This window comes from Danio aesculapii, chromosome 23 (genome assembly GCF_903798145.1).
Source record: "Danio aesculapii chromosome 23, fDanAes4.1, whole genome shotgun sequence".
In the NCBI taxonomy this organism is placed as follows: Eukaryota; Metazoa; Chordata; class Actinopteri; order Cypriniformes; family Danionidae; genus Danio; species Danio aesculapii.
The window spans coordinates 21689649-21703169 of NC_079457.1; the positions used below are offsets into that span (position 1 = coordinate 21689649).

Consider the following 13521-nt stretch of genomic DNA (forward strand, 5'->3'; position numbering starts at 1 on the left):
CTTGCTAAAAAGCCAATGAGAAGCTTCCTTGTACAAAAAAAAAAGCTTTATAAGATGTTTAATCGAGATTAAAGAGACAAAATTAGCATAGTTGAGACATTAGGGTTAGTTTACCTCAAAATTAAAATTGTCATCTACTGTTAGACACAAGGTTTTTTTTAACTTTGGGACACAAGTGAGGTTTCTGTCTCCAATTATTTTAAAACTGACTGATCAAAACAGTTCAATCCATATGCATTCTGACATGCAAACGAACCTCTCTTTTTTTCAGGAGGTCAAACGTGCCATGCGACACAAAGTGAACCTCATTGGTTCTCATGTGCCAAGCAAGTATGCTTGATCTTCCTTAGCCAATTTTAATTGTTTTAAATTTTAAAAATTAGAAAAAAAATGTTAAAAGTCTGAATTATTAAAATATATTTATTTTATCATGTGTCTTTGATAGACTTTGATTAAACCACTTGATTAATGGAAGTGTCAAAAATATAGGCAATTTCACTGTCTTTTGAGAGACAGAAATCTCTTAGATTTGATTTATATTATTATTAAATCGTTATTTTTATTTAAAAGTGTTTTGACAAACTGCTGTATTGTATTTAGTATGAATCTCAGGTATTTAGAGAGACATTTGATTGACTTCCATGTGAACTTATTGAATCTTATCTATACACTCTAATGGATTAGGGCGAGTGTATTTTGTAATGTAGTAGTTAAATAAACACAGGCTTATTGGAAATTTCTGCGTACTTTTTACACTGAATCTGAAAATTCTAAATACATGTTTGACCGCAGTATCTTTTTGAATTCTACGGGTAATACAGTATGATGCCAACAACTGTGTTTTTCCCCCTTTTTATAGTAAAGATGCAGGGACATATCAATGAACAAAGGATTATTTTCATGCACGTCTTTGCACACAACAAAATAAATGCCACACAACAACTTGATGTCTATGATTTGCAATTGAATACATTTATCTGACCTATCAGTGAGCATATAGACAACTTTTCTGGTGTGGTGGCTTTGCTCTATCGCTCATTTTGTACAGTGTTGACACCTGGGTTTAAGCCCAGTGTAGAGCGGTTTCACAAAAGGGATAAAAGCAATGTAAAATCAAGGTAAAAACTGCCTGCTCACAGTGCATTTTTTTTCTCTTACATTTGCTTAGTGTAGGAAAGGGTTCGTATCTGATATTTCTCTCAAACGTACAACTGAACTGTATGTATTTCTGATATACAATAATATGGACGCCGCCCTCTAGTGGATGTGTCATCTGAAACATACATTGATATGTTATCGGAGCAACATATTTTCAGTTTTACAAAAATGTAGGCTGAGATGTTAACAATGAGCCTGGGTTGCATTAGAGTGTTTAAAAAAATGAAATGGGGGATGTTGCACACACATTCTGGAGCTCAAAATCCTGAAGTCTCTGAAGTTGTTAAGTGGCTGTTGCTTTAAATCGCATTGAAATGCTTGGGGCAGCAGTCCGCCACTGTCACAGAACCTTCTGGAGACTCGCTTGACAGTGTCTGCCTGTCCATCATTCACAGAGGCTTCTCAATCACAGATGTTTTACACAGCCTATGAGATGTTTGAAGGACATAGAAAGCGTAAGTGCACATGCCTGGAAGGACCCGTTTCTTTCATGCATGCAACCTTCACAATGCATGCTTTTGCCATCTCGAGTAATGCTCAAGTACAACCAAACTAAAAGCATAATGTTAATATGGTATATTTCTGCAACCACAGCTTATATTATAGTAGTTATGTTAAATCTGTTAATGACCACTTTATGTACACTATGTGCTGTAGAATTGTCCATATAAGCATTACTTGATCTGGCTAAGCTTTCATGGCTCATATTGGTCCAGTGAGACAGGGAAGCTGCATGCTTGCACACATGGGGACTTCTCTCTGTTGTTTAAGTGTGTCTTATTACTTAAATGATACTTAAATGATTAGTAATAACATAAGAGACTTCTTTGAACAAAATGTATTTAATATCCGATTGGCAAGTTTAATTATTTTTATCTGTTGTTCTTTAAGATGCATGCGGTTAAATGTCACACTTGTTACTAACAAAGAGGGGTCTCCCACATATTCCATCAGCCCAGTATCATGCTTTCGAAATATGCAAGAAAATGTTGACTGCTATATACCTGATGACAAATGCCATCTGTTGTTTCTTCAAGTTTTTGTTTATTATGGCCATCAGTCATGCATACAGTACATTTCCAGCGCACTGAATCTTGGTGTGAGGATTGGTGAAGGAATCGATAGTTTGGTAGACAAGACATATGAGCACATGGGCGGCTAGATTAGGTGGTAGATACATGGGGTCAGGTAGGTAAATGTGATTAGATGTAGGTAGATGTAGATTTTCTTTAGTTGATGTATACTTCTAATCATAATATGTAACTGGATGGATAGATCCATAATTAAAAAAAATATGGAAGAATATATGGGTAGACATTAAAAGGGACCTATTATGCCCCTTTTTGCCAGAAGTAAAATAGGTTTCTGATGTTTCAAATACTCTTTGAAACTGCCCTTTTAGGCTTTGATCCAAATTGTGTCATTTTAGTTGACTGTCGCTTTAAAGAACCCTCTTTCAGTTCAAGTCTACCTCAGAATTTTTTCAAAAAAATGCTCCGAGATGGGTGTGGAGTGCTGAGGGAGGAGTGGGCGTGGCCGGCAGAGCAGGGTAACAGAGGGGAGCAAACAACTGTTGTCAGTTGGCTCACAAAATGAGACACAAACCGTGAGGATCTTATAGTTTACAAAGTTAAAATGAAATTAAGTACACTGTGATTAATTTGTCCTGCTACATTTGTAATTTGTAATTTCATAAACGCATAACCACAATTTGTTATAGCATCATAAATATAGTCATGTAAACACTATAAATGAGGAGGACTTCTCCTGAATCCTCGGGTCTGAATGCAGACAGTGGCTTTGCTGTATCGGCCCTCACAGAATCGCAGGGGATAACATGCTTTAAACCCCATAGATCATGGAAAAAAACACATACAGGTGCAACCTGTGTTATGCGCATACACGGTGTCACCCAGTCATTCTGTCTCACGGCATGGCAGTTCTGCCTTGCCTTTGCAAATCACATGCTCTCATGAATAATTAAGCAGGGTTTCTCATGGGATAAGAAAACTCTGCTATGAATAATGATGAGAAACCAATTCGTCATCATTTCACTAGCAGATTCGTACAAAGTCACTGATTTTGATCCCGACCCAAAAATTATTTTCAACCTGGAAGGTGAAATAAGCTGACAAAAGCTCAAACTTATACAGTTTTCCCCACAATTAAAGCTGACAGGTGCTAACATTGTCTTAACTGATGCTCAACACACACAAATCTGTTAAAATCTCAAAAAAGTACTCTAGAGTGTCTTGAACCTTGAGATTGTAGTCTTTTCAAAAGAGGGCTACAAGCACCTGTTCATCAGCATAGTGGCAGATTCAAAACTCTAATGGTAGACGGCTGCTTCTCACTCAGGTCTATGCTAATGAGGGAGAGATCGTCACTAATGGGTGGGGCTTTACCCCTATTATGACACACTCAAAGGGTGAATGTTAATCAAAGTTTTTCTGCACACTGTTTTTATAGAGTGGCATCATAAGAAATAGAATTATTTAATTTTTATCATTAGAGGCTGGCTATATTCAGGCACTGTTTAAACTCATCATAAAAGTGTTTTTTGCATAATAGGTCCTTTTTAATAGGTAGACAGATTGTTAGATAGTGGATAGATGCTGGTAGACAGATTGGGTTAGATCAGGGGTGGGCAAACTCGGTCCTGGAGGGCCGGTGTCCTGCACAGTTTAGCTCCAACTCTGATCAAACACACCTGCTTATAGATAGTTAGTGATCTTGAAGACACTGATTAGCATGTTCAGGTGTGTTTGAGTAGAGTTGAAGCTAAACTATGCAGGACACCGGCCCTCCAGGACCGAGTTTGCCCACCCCTGGGTTAGATATATATATATATATATATATATATATAGATATATATATATATATATATATATATATATATATATATATAGATATAGATATATAGATATATAGATATAGATATATAGATATATAGATAGATAGAACTAATGTGTATACACAGAATGGGTGAATGTATAGATGTGTGGGCAGAGCAATTGATTAGGCAGCTTTTACAATGTGTAGTATAAAAGATATAAACCAAAATAGCAAATCCATTCATGAATGCTTTATGGAAAAATCAGCGCTTTAAATGCCAAGGCAACTAAACGAGCACTGTTCAGTCACTGTGAAGCAGACCGAAGCTTACCGCAGAGCTTACACAGACCAGTAGTCCAGCCTAGTTGGTGAAAGAAAGCTTTCTTTGACTCTGTTGCCCTGGAATCCCTGTAGATTGTGGGCTTGGCATGCAGCCAAGTTGGCACAGAGAGCAGCAAAGGTCTCGCCCTGCCAAACCCCATCTGCCACTTCTCATCTCCTCAAGCTGGCTGCCAAGAGACATAACTTGACCATCAGCTCTGGCAGCCAGACACACTGCCACACCACTATCACTTCATCAACACTCTCACAAACAGATCTTTCCCAAATGTAAAACTCTTGCCTTTCTTTTTCCAGCATTTACTTTTTTAGTACAGGATTTTTTAAAAAAGCTTAAATTAATTGGCATGACATTCCAAACCATTTTAGACCAATTCATTGAAAATTCATTTTGCTGAAAATGTACTTGGCCTCTTTTATCATTTCAAGTGGGTAAGGTCTGTTCTCGATGGGAACTATCAGTAATGAGCGGTACTTGAGTTTGGAGAGCTCTACTCGTGTCTGTGATTAACTGTTTTCTGCCTCACTGTAGCTGCTGAATGGGGTCACCCAGTGGCCACATTAAGTCCACCTGTGCAGACGGTCAAGGAGGGCGATGTTGCACAGTTCCGCTGCACAGTCACTGGCAACCCCGTACCTGCTGTAGAATGGATAGGTAAGACATTTCTGTGTTGACAAAGACATATGTAGTGCCACCAACTGCCTAAAGTTGCACTCGCTTGTGCTAATAACATTTGAACTTTGAGGGCTAGAAACAATTCAATTTCAGTTGTCAAGACATTCCTAAACAACAGCTAAATTAACTGGCTGAAGAGTTTGTCAAAGTGGCTAAATCTTGGTGGTCAGAAGATATGAAAAAAAAAAAACAGATCAGAGCAGTAGACTATGAAAGAAGCAGTAAGTAGAAAGGCAAATGTGACTTTATCTCACAATACTGAGTTGTTTTTTTTTTTAAGTTTATAACTTGCAATTTAGGAATAGTTTCTCAGCCTTGTGTGACGCAAACTTCCTTGTTAAAACAGAATTGTATGAGAAATGTACTTTGTAATTTTTAAAAGGGCCACAAGTATGAGAAAAATAATTGGTATGAATCCACATTTCTTACTTATTTCTTCAGAATTGTGAGGTAAGCTTTCCGTTGTGAGTCCAATTTAAGTCCAATTTAATCTAAAAAAAAGACCCAGGTCAGAGACAAAATCTTACTATTTGGAAATGAGAATTTTGAGAGAGAAAAATCTGTCAGAATTGCAGCATCCAAACTCAGTTGCGAGTAAATGGTCAGAATTGTTCTATTAAAAGTCACAGTTATCTTTTTTATTCTTTATTCAGTTCCAGAAACAAGCTTTTATAGTATACAGCGTTGCACATTTTCACAGTTCAGCCATTTTGTGCACTGGCCATTTTGAATTGCTATAATAATATTAGTTGCGTGCACTCAGGCATTTTGATATAAAATTTGGCATGTGGGGTGTCACGGTGCTGCAGTGGGTAGCGCTGTCGCCTCAGCAAGAAGGTCGCTGGTTCGAGCCTCAGCTGGCTCAGTTGGCATTTTGCATGTTCTGCCCGTGTTTGGGTTGGTTTCCTCCGGGTGCTCCGGTTTCCCTCAGAAGTCCAAAGACATGTGCTATAGGTGAATTGGTTAAGCAAAAATTGTCTGTAGTGTGTATGGGTGTTTCCCAGTGATGGGTTGCAGCTGGAAGGGCATCTGCTGCGTAAAACATATACTGGTTGGTGGTTCATTCTGCTGTGGCAACCCCAGATTAAAAAAGGGACTAAGCCAAAAATGAATGAATGAATTTGGCATGAGGAAAGACACTATGAAGAGTTTAGATGCAAAAACCTCTAAATGCCGTACGACATTTTCCTCTAAAATGAGCATTGATATCAGGCTCCTGTGTGTGTGTTCAGTAATATTAGTTTTATGGCAAAGAATAAGTAATTTTCCTGGTCTTTAAAGTGAAATATCTCAACATAAACAAAGGAGACTGAGGGAAAATGTTCATTTTCGTTGGAAATTTCAGACGGCACTTAGAGGTTTTTGCATCTGAACCATATTATATGATCTTGTGGTCTAAAATTAAATGTTTTTTTTTCTTTCAAATTTTGTAGTAACTTATAAATTTAATAATAATTTAATATTATTTTTAATGACATGATGCCTAACTGTGTCATTGAGTCATTTACATGGACAATAATAATCTGATTTTAATGCGAATAAGACAATACTCTGATTAAAGGCTGATTTATACTTCTACATCAAGCCCATAGTGGTCACATAGTCCTCCTCGTGGCCATTGCCGACGCGCAAAATGTAGCTACTTGTCGCAATAACGCGTAGTGCAAGTTCTCTGCTTGGTCGGCTTTGGTAGCGCAGACGATTGTGGGCGGGGACTGAGAGCTGCGCAAACCCGTAGGAGCGAGTGTTTACAAGTGTCAAGTGCCGTGAAGAAGCTCCAGATGGAAAGTATTGTTTTGTGTTTACCTTATGATTAAAGTTGTTGCACGTCCGCCAGTTCCCGCCTCAAAATGAGCGAGTTTGAGCTGCTTGTACATTAAGGTAGCGTTCAGCAAAAACAAAACACCAGCGAAGAAACTTGACAAAAAGGAACATAAAAACCTACTGCCAGCTAGCGTTTCGTAAGTGTTATTGCAGAGCAACACAGTGTGCAGAAGTTTAAATGCAAAGCAACGCGCAAGGCATGCACCTTGAGTCACGCCGATCACTCAATGCAGAAGTATTAATCAGGCTTAAGAGTAATGTAAACAGCGATTTTTGATTAATTTCATCAGATTAAGGTCATAATCGAACTAAACAGAAATTGGATTAAGACATGTGGAGTATGCCGAATTTAGTCGCATTTTTGAAGTGCAGTACAGACAACACCTTAATCAAACTATTACCATAATGTAAGACTTTTCACTGCGTTTTGCAACAGAATATTTCATACACACACGGCTGTTTGACACTATTCTCTGCACCTATTGAGTCAGTGAAGGACCACAGACACACACCGCGAAATGCAGTTTTTTTTCCCCCATACGGCATGCGCCTCCATTAAAACTACAATCTACTCTCATCAAATATCTCAGTTGTCATGGGGGCATGCATGAAATTTTCCTGAATAAAAGTGCAAGTGCCTAACTGCAATTAAAGTCAACAAATTAAAAATGAAAGACCTTAAATTGTGGAAATGTGGATAGCATAATGACCCAATGACGTGAATCGACTTATGTGCTAAAACTTGAAAAACAGAATCATTTAAAAAGCAACTCGTGTAAACAGCTTCATATTATTGTCTTATTCAGATTAAGGTAGATAATTCGATTACTGATGTCCATGTAAACGTAGTCATTGTCTCTTCACACTGATCATGCCACATCAGTTTGGTATTCTATTGTTCAAAAGTAATGAACAATTATGTTATTATATAACTCATTGTATTTATATGTTTTCAGCCTCTTTGTTTAAAAAGGTTTGCAAATGTCTTTAAATATGACTTTATAGGCACTGTAATCTGATGCTTCTGCTGACTGTGGCCCCTTTATTGCTCCTTGCAGCTATATTTTGTTGCTCTGCATAATTTCAAATGATTTCTTGATAACTTTCTTAAAATTTGTGGTTTCTCAGGAGGTTCTGGCAAGCGAATCAGCTCAAAAGCTGTCATTCGTAACGGTCAGCTGACAATCTCATCTGTGGATCGCTCGGATGAGGGCGAGTACATCTGCAAGGCGCTGAACACACACGGCGAGCACACAGCCCGAGGAGTTCTCCGCGTTCAAAGTATATAGAAGATTTCCAGATTTACCATGCAACAAGCTCATGAACCTGTCGAGTGAAGTCTACTTTGCATTTTAACTGATGTTTCAGGTACAGGTCAACCTAACGGTCTGCCCCACGTACAAGTGAGCCCTCAGCGGGTGGAAATTCATGAGGGTGAGACTTTACGGTTGTACTGCAGGGCCGTTGGCAGTCCCACCCCTTCACTAAAATGGAACAAGAGAGGTGGTTCACTGCCGCCACAGGTGAGAAAACCCTTTTTTTCTGTTGTCGTTTGTCCTTTTACTCAACCAGGCTTTTAAAGGGTTGTTCCATTGGTAATGTTGTGCCTTGTTTTTGCCTTGTATTGGAGTTTTTCTTACTGTTTCATCCCGTGTCTTGGTGTTTGTTCAGGCAATTCCTTCTCACGGTTTCCATCAGTTTAAAAGCAACAGTCTCGATGTGTTACAGAGACGTATTGAGGAGCTACAGGTCTGTCCATCTGTCTGATGTCTGTCTCACGCGTCCCATCCCACCTGTCACGCTTCACTCACTCACCCAAATCTATGTCAACTAAATGCATGATTCATTTAATCATTCATGTGACATCCATTAGTTTTTTAGCACAAAAAACTTAGTAGCAACTAAGCTAACTTGAGCACAGTGTTTAGTATTCACAGTTAAAGTTTGCACAGGTAAATGAGTGTGCTGGTTGTAGTTTTCAAAGTGTATGTACTGTACAGTGTGGTACAAAAGTCTGTGTTGGTTCAGAATTCAAAACTGAATTTAAATCTGAAATAAAGAATTTGGAAATGCTTGGAAAAGTCAAAGTAAAATAAAAGCAAGTACTGCTGTCCCTGAAGAAAACCAAATACTGAAATTCTTAAAAATCTTATGGTGGCTTAACACAGCTGATATACTACGCTATTTTTACACCCAAGCAACCACTACTCCATCAATTAAAACCCACACCCTACAACCACACAGAACCCCCTTAGCAACACCCTAGAAATGACAAATAAAGTGCCTTTTCTACTGAAAAACCAATACCCTAGCAAACTGCATACAAAGACCTTATCAAACTACTCTAAATTCCCTAGCTACTGAATGGCATCATCCCAGTTCACCCTAGCAAATCAAATGACAACCTCTTAGCAACCACCCTGAATACCTAGCAACTGAATAGCAATAATCTTACAATCAACTTACCACACCCTTGTAATTACCCCAAATACCCTAGCGACACCATAGCAATCACACAAAAACCTAACAAAATTTGTGGCAACCCTTAGCAATCACCCTGAATAGCAATTCTATCTATCTATCTATCTACAGTATCTATCTGTCTGTCTGTCTGTCTGTCTGTCTGTCTGTCTGTCTGTCTGTCTGTCTGTCTGTCGTTCTATCTATCTATCTATCTATCTATCTATCTATCTATCTATCTATCTATCTATCTATCTGTCTGTCTGTCTGTCTGTCTGTCTGTCTGTCTGTCTGTCTGTCTGTCTGTCTGTCGTTCTATCTATCTATCTATCTATCTATCTATCTATCTATCTATCTATCTATCTATCTATCTATCTATCTATCTATCTATCTATCTATCTATCTATCTATCTATCTATCTATCTATCTATCTATCTATCTATCTATCTATCGTTCTATCTATCTATCGTTCTATCTATCTATCGTTCTATCAATCATTCTTTCTGTTGTTCTATCGTTCTATCTATCTATCTGTCTTTCTATCTATCTATTGTTATATTTATCATTTTATCTATCGTTCTATCATTCTATTTATCGTTCTATCTGTCTATCATTCTATTTATCTTTCTATCTGTCATTCTATCTATCTGTCATTTTATCATTCTGTCCTTTTTTAATCAAAGTTATGTCAAGCCAACATCAAAGTTTGCCAACAACAGTTAGTGTTTTCTATCTAGTGTTAATTTTACAATTGAACGTAACTTGTTATGATAATAAATATATTTTGTTATGATCAGGGTGTGAATTACAGTGGGGTTTAGGGGGATTGACCCCCCAATTAACCCTTGATCCCCCTGAAGGACGCCAAAACAACATGTATGGGGGTTAGTCCTCTAAATAGTAAAAAAATGGTTTGTTTTGGTCTGTATCTTAAATGATAATATTAATAATTAAAATAACAGATAATATAAACACTTTTTGAGGTCCCCCTATAATGGTTGTACCAATGTGAATGCATAATCGCACCAATCAGTCTATGCAAGAAAAAAATCGTTCAACCGGCAGATCTAGAGCACCGATGCACATCATAAGTGTTTACAAGACACTTTTCTTGTACAATAGGTGTTTGTTTCTAGAAATAGCCTAAAAGTAAAGTCAAATTAGACACAGTATTGTTTGACCAACAGTAATCTCTGAAATAGCTAATCAGAGGAGACTGTAGGTCAAAATACACTAAATATCCCAGAAAACACTGAATGTATGTATAATATTTAAAATAAATACATAAATTTGGTTATGATAATAATATGATAATGATAAAAGTGTGTTTAAATGAGAAAAAGGCAAAGTAGAAGGCCAAACAAAAGCAATTTGCCATCCATTTGAACCCCACTGTACTGTACAGGTTTTTTTTTTTTGCTCTGTTGGATTTGGGTTATTCCAGATATGAGACACGGATGACCCGTCCCATGCCACTGGAGGGCTTTGGTGTCTTGCGTACCTTGTGTCTTTGTGGACTGGTTTGTTCTGCCTGAGAGCATTGCTGCATTGTGTCAGCTTTTCCCAGGGTGTGTTCAGGTCTGCCGTGCGGCCATGCAGAAATTCTGTGTGCTCTAGCAGTCGGGCTGCTTTGAAAATTTGTGAATGGTTTCAGACACTCATTCAACCAAGCCTATGCCATCGCAGCTCTACTGCCGCCACACTTCACTAGATCAGATTTAAGCGGCTTTGCTCCTGGATAAAAAATATCACCCGCTCCCCTCTGAATACAGTAGTGTTTTTCTTTAGAGTACTACACACCAGATGTCACTTAGAGTTTCTTTTGTGGAGTAATTGACATTGAAAATGGCATTCATAAATCTGTATGATCTACCAATTCTTAGTGATAAAGTTTAATTCTGGTTTGCCTTTAATTTGGATGTCTGTAGATGTAGGATTTAGAGACGCTGTGTAGCCACTAGCTGCTTTAACTGTCCACTGTCACTATTTGTCTCGTCGTGTGAAATAATCAAGCTTCACCAACACCATTAATCAAATACTGGTTACTGCAGGTTAATTATATGTAAATATAGACCTGTAGCACCATAAATGTAACACCAATGATTAATAATCTGTTATGAGGCATACGCAAATAACTCAGAACTGCAAGATGGAAACTTGCAATTCTGAGATGTTTTTATTTATTGCGATTCCAGTTTATATGATTTTTTTTTTTCCTTAGAGTTGTGAGATTTTACAAATTACTTAAAAATTGGGGGATACAGTATAGGGTCAAATAATAAATATATAAATTGGAAGATAAAAATTTACCTTTAAATTATGTGGTAGTAACAAGCTTCCATACAAGCCACTGCAAACATATTGTAGCATTTTGTAAAATGTATGGTACAGTAAAGCTATTTGCAAAGTAGTACCAGTCCCGTAGCCAGCCTGGTGAAAAGGGTGGTTCTTTTTTTCTCAAAAAAGTGGACCTTTTTGCAGTTATTAGCCTCATTTTCTATTTAATTATGAAATTTAAATACTGAGTTTTGGTGACATTTTAAGCACTATTTTTAGGTAAATTAGCTTGTCATCCTAACCACACTTGTACCAAAAATATTTCCTAAATATTTAGAATAAAAAATATGACTAATACTTATTTTTAAAATACAAATTTATTAGAAAAAAAAGTTTTAAATTAAAAACTGTAGCCTACTGTAATTTATTAGGCAAATAACAAATTGGACAGCACATTCAACTTACCTCAGTCAGAATTTGGCCATTTGAATAATCAAAAAATAAAACATATCAATAATAATAATTTAGATCTCCACAATTTAAAGAAAAAAAAGTACATTTAAAAACTCATGGATAACAACAATAGCCTAAATAGTATTCAAATAGATTTTAATATTAGCTGCTTTTGGTGTATTTTTATTGGCCATGTTTCCTACAAGAATAAGGTTCAAGACTTAGAATAAAAGTTACTTGTTAAATGTTTTCTCTATTCAAAACCAATACAGCAGCTTTTGTTGGACTCTTGAAAAATAATTGTTTGCATTGGCCAAAACTGATTAACTGAAGTCACACCAGGATTTTGCTTGGTCTTAAAGCCTTTTTCATTGGGTTATTTTTACTATTTCTGATGGCATAGCAGTCAAAATAGTACAAATGAGCTCATGAATTCGACAAATTCTGGATCTTTGTCAGTGAGGGGTGGGTCTTCCGAACCACCCGAACCCATCCTGGCTACGGGCATCAGTACTAAATAATACTACATTACTATAATAAAAGAAAATGAATAGAAATAATGGAAGAACCACTTCAATTGGCATTTTAAAGCTATATATGTATTTTGTATATATGTATATGTAACCTCATAACAAAACAAATTCCATATTAAAATACTAAAATGCTAAACAACAGTAAAATCCATTGCCTAATTACCACTGAACATTTATTTTCAGGGATTGTATTAAGGTATAACTGTTTTATTTAGTTTAATGCAAGTCTTGTCAAGGTAAGTAATGGGTGTAAAACTTGTTCATGTCAAAAACACTCTGTTCATGTCAATTGTATTGTCAATTTTTTACATTTTGTGTTTTGTGACCATCAAAAACAATTATATTAAAGCAGCTCTGCCGAAAAACAATGCCGTAATGATGTCTTATTTAAAGAATTTTTAAATATATATATATATATATACCCATATCCCCCTCAGGCACGCATGGACCGCACTGACATTGGCACTCTCGTGGTACCCAATATCAGGTTATCTGATGCAGGCACGTATCTCTGTGTTGGCACCAACGCCGCTGGTTCTTCAGAAGCTCACATTGATGTCTCTGTCACAAGAGGTAATCCTAGCCCTCAAATTTAACATAGACTCATATTTGTTGGATAAAATCTTAATGGAAAAAATTTGTTGGATAAAATCTTAAATCTTTCGATGATCAGGTGATAATGTCCTATCCGGGGTCATCATCCAGCCCCCTAGCGCTTCAGTAATTGAAGGAGAGACTCTAGATCTCAACTGCCTTGTCCCAGGATCTTCTCCAGCATCAGTCAAATGGAGCAGGGCAGACGGACTGCTGTCGTCCAATCACCAGGTTTACAAAAAAGCATATTTGATTTAAATGATCTCAAGGCAATTCCAGCTTTATGAATGTGACATTTGACCTTATAATGACAGCTGAAATGGGTCTTTCTACAGTATGTAAATTGGCAAAGCTTATTTTCAGAGTCTGAAA

The 13521-nt window shown here is 37.1% G+C and overlaps 1 protein-coding gene across 1 annotated transcript in view; it reads left to right on the forward strand.

The window, feature by feature from the left end:
* The window catches only part of hspg2 (heparan sulfate proteoglycan 2), a 187612-nt gene that overhangs the window by 132570 nt on the left and 41521 nt on the right, over positions 1–13521 (forward strand). Inside the window, 7 exon segments of the mRNA XM_056448664.1 lie at positions 1554–1613; positions 4865–4987; positions 7961–8113; positions 8201–8355; positions 8504–8581; positions 12993–13128; positions 13229–13380. Of these exon segments, the coding sequence (XP_056304639.1) occupies positions 1554–1613; positions 4865–4987; positions 7961–8113; positions 8201–8355; positions 8504–8581; positions 12993–13128; positions 13229–13380 (857 nt within the window).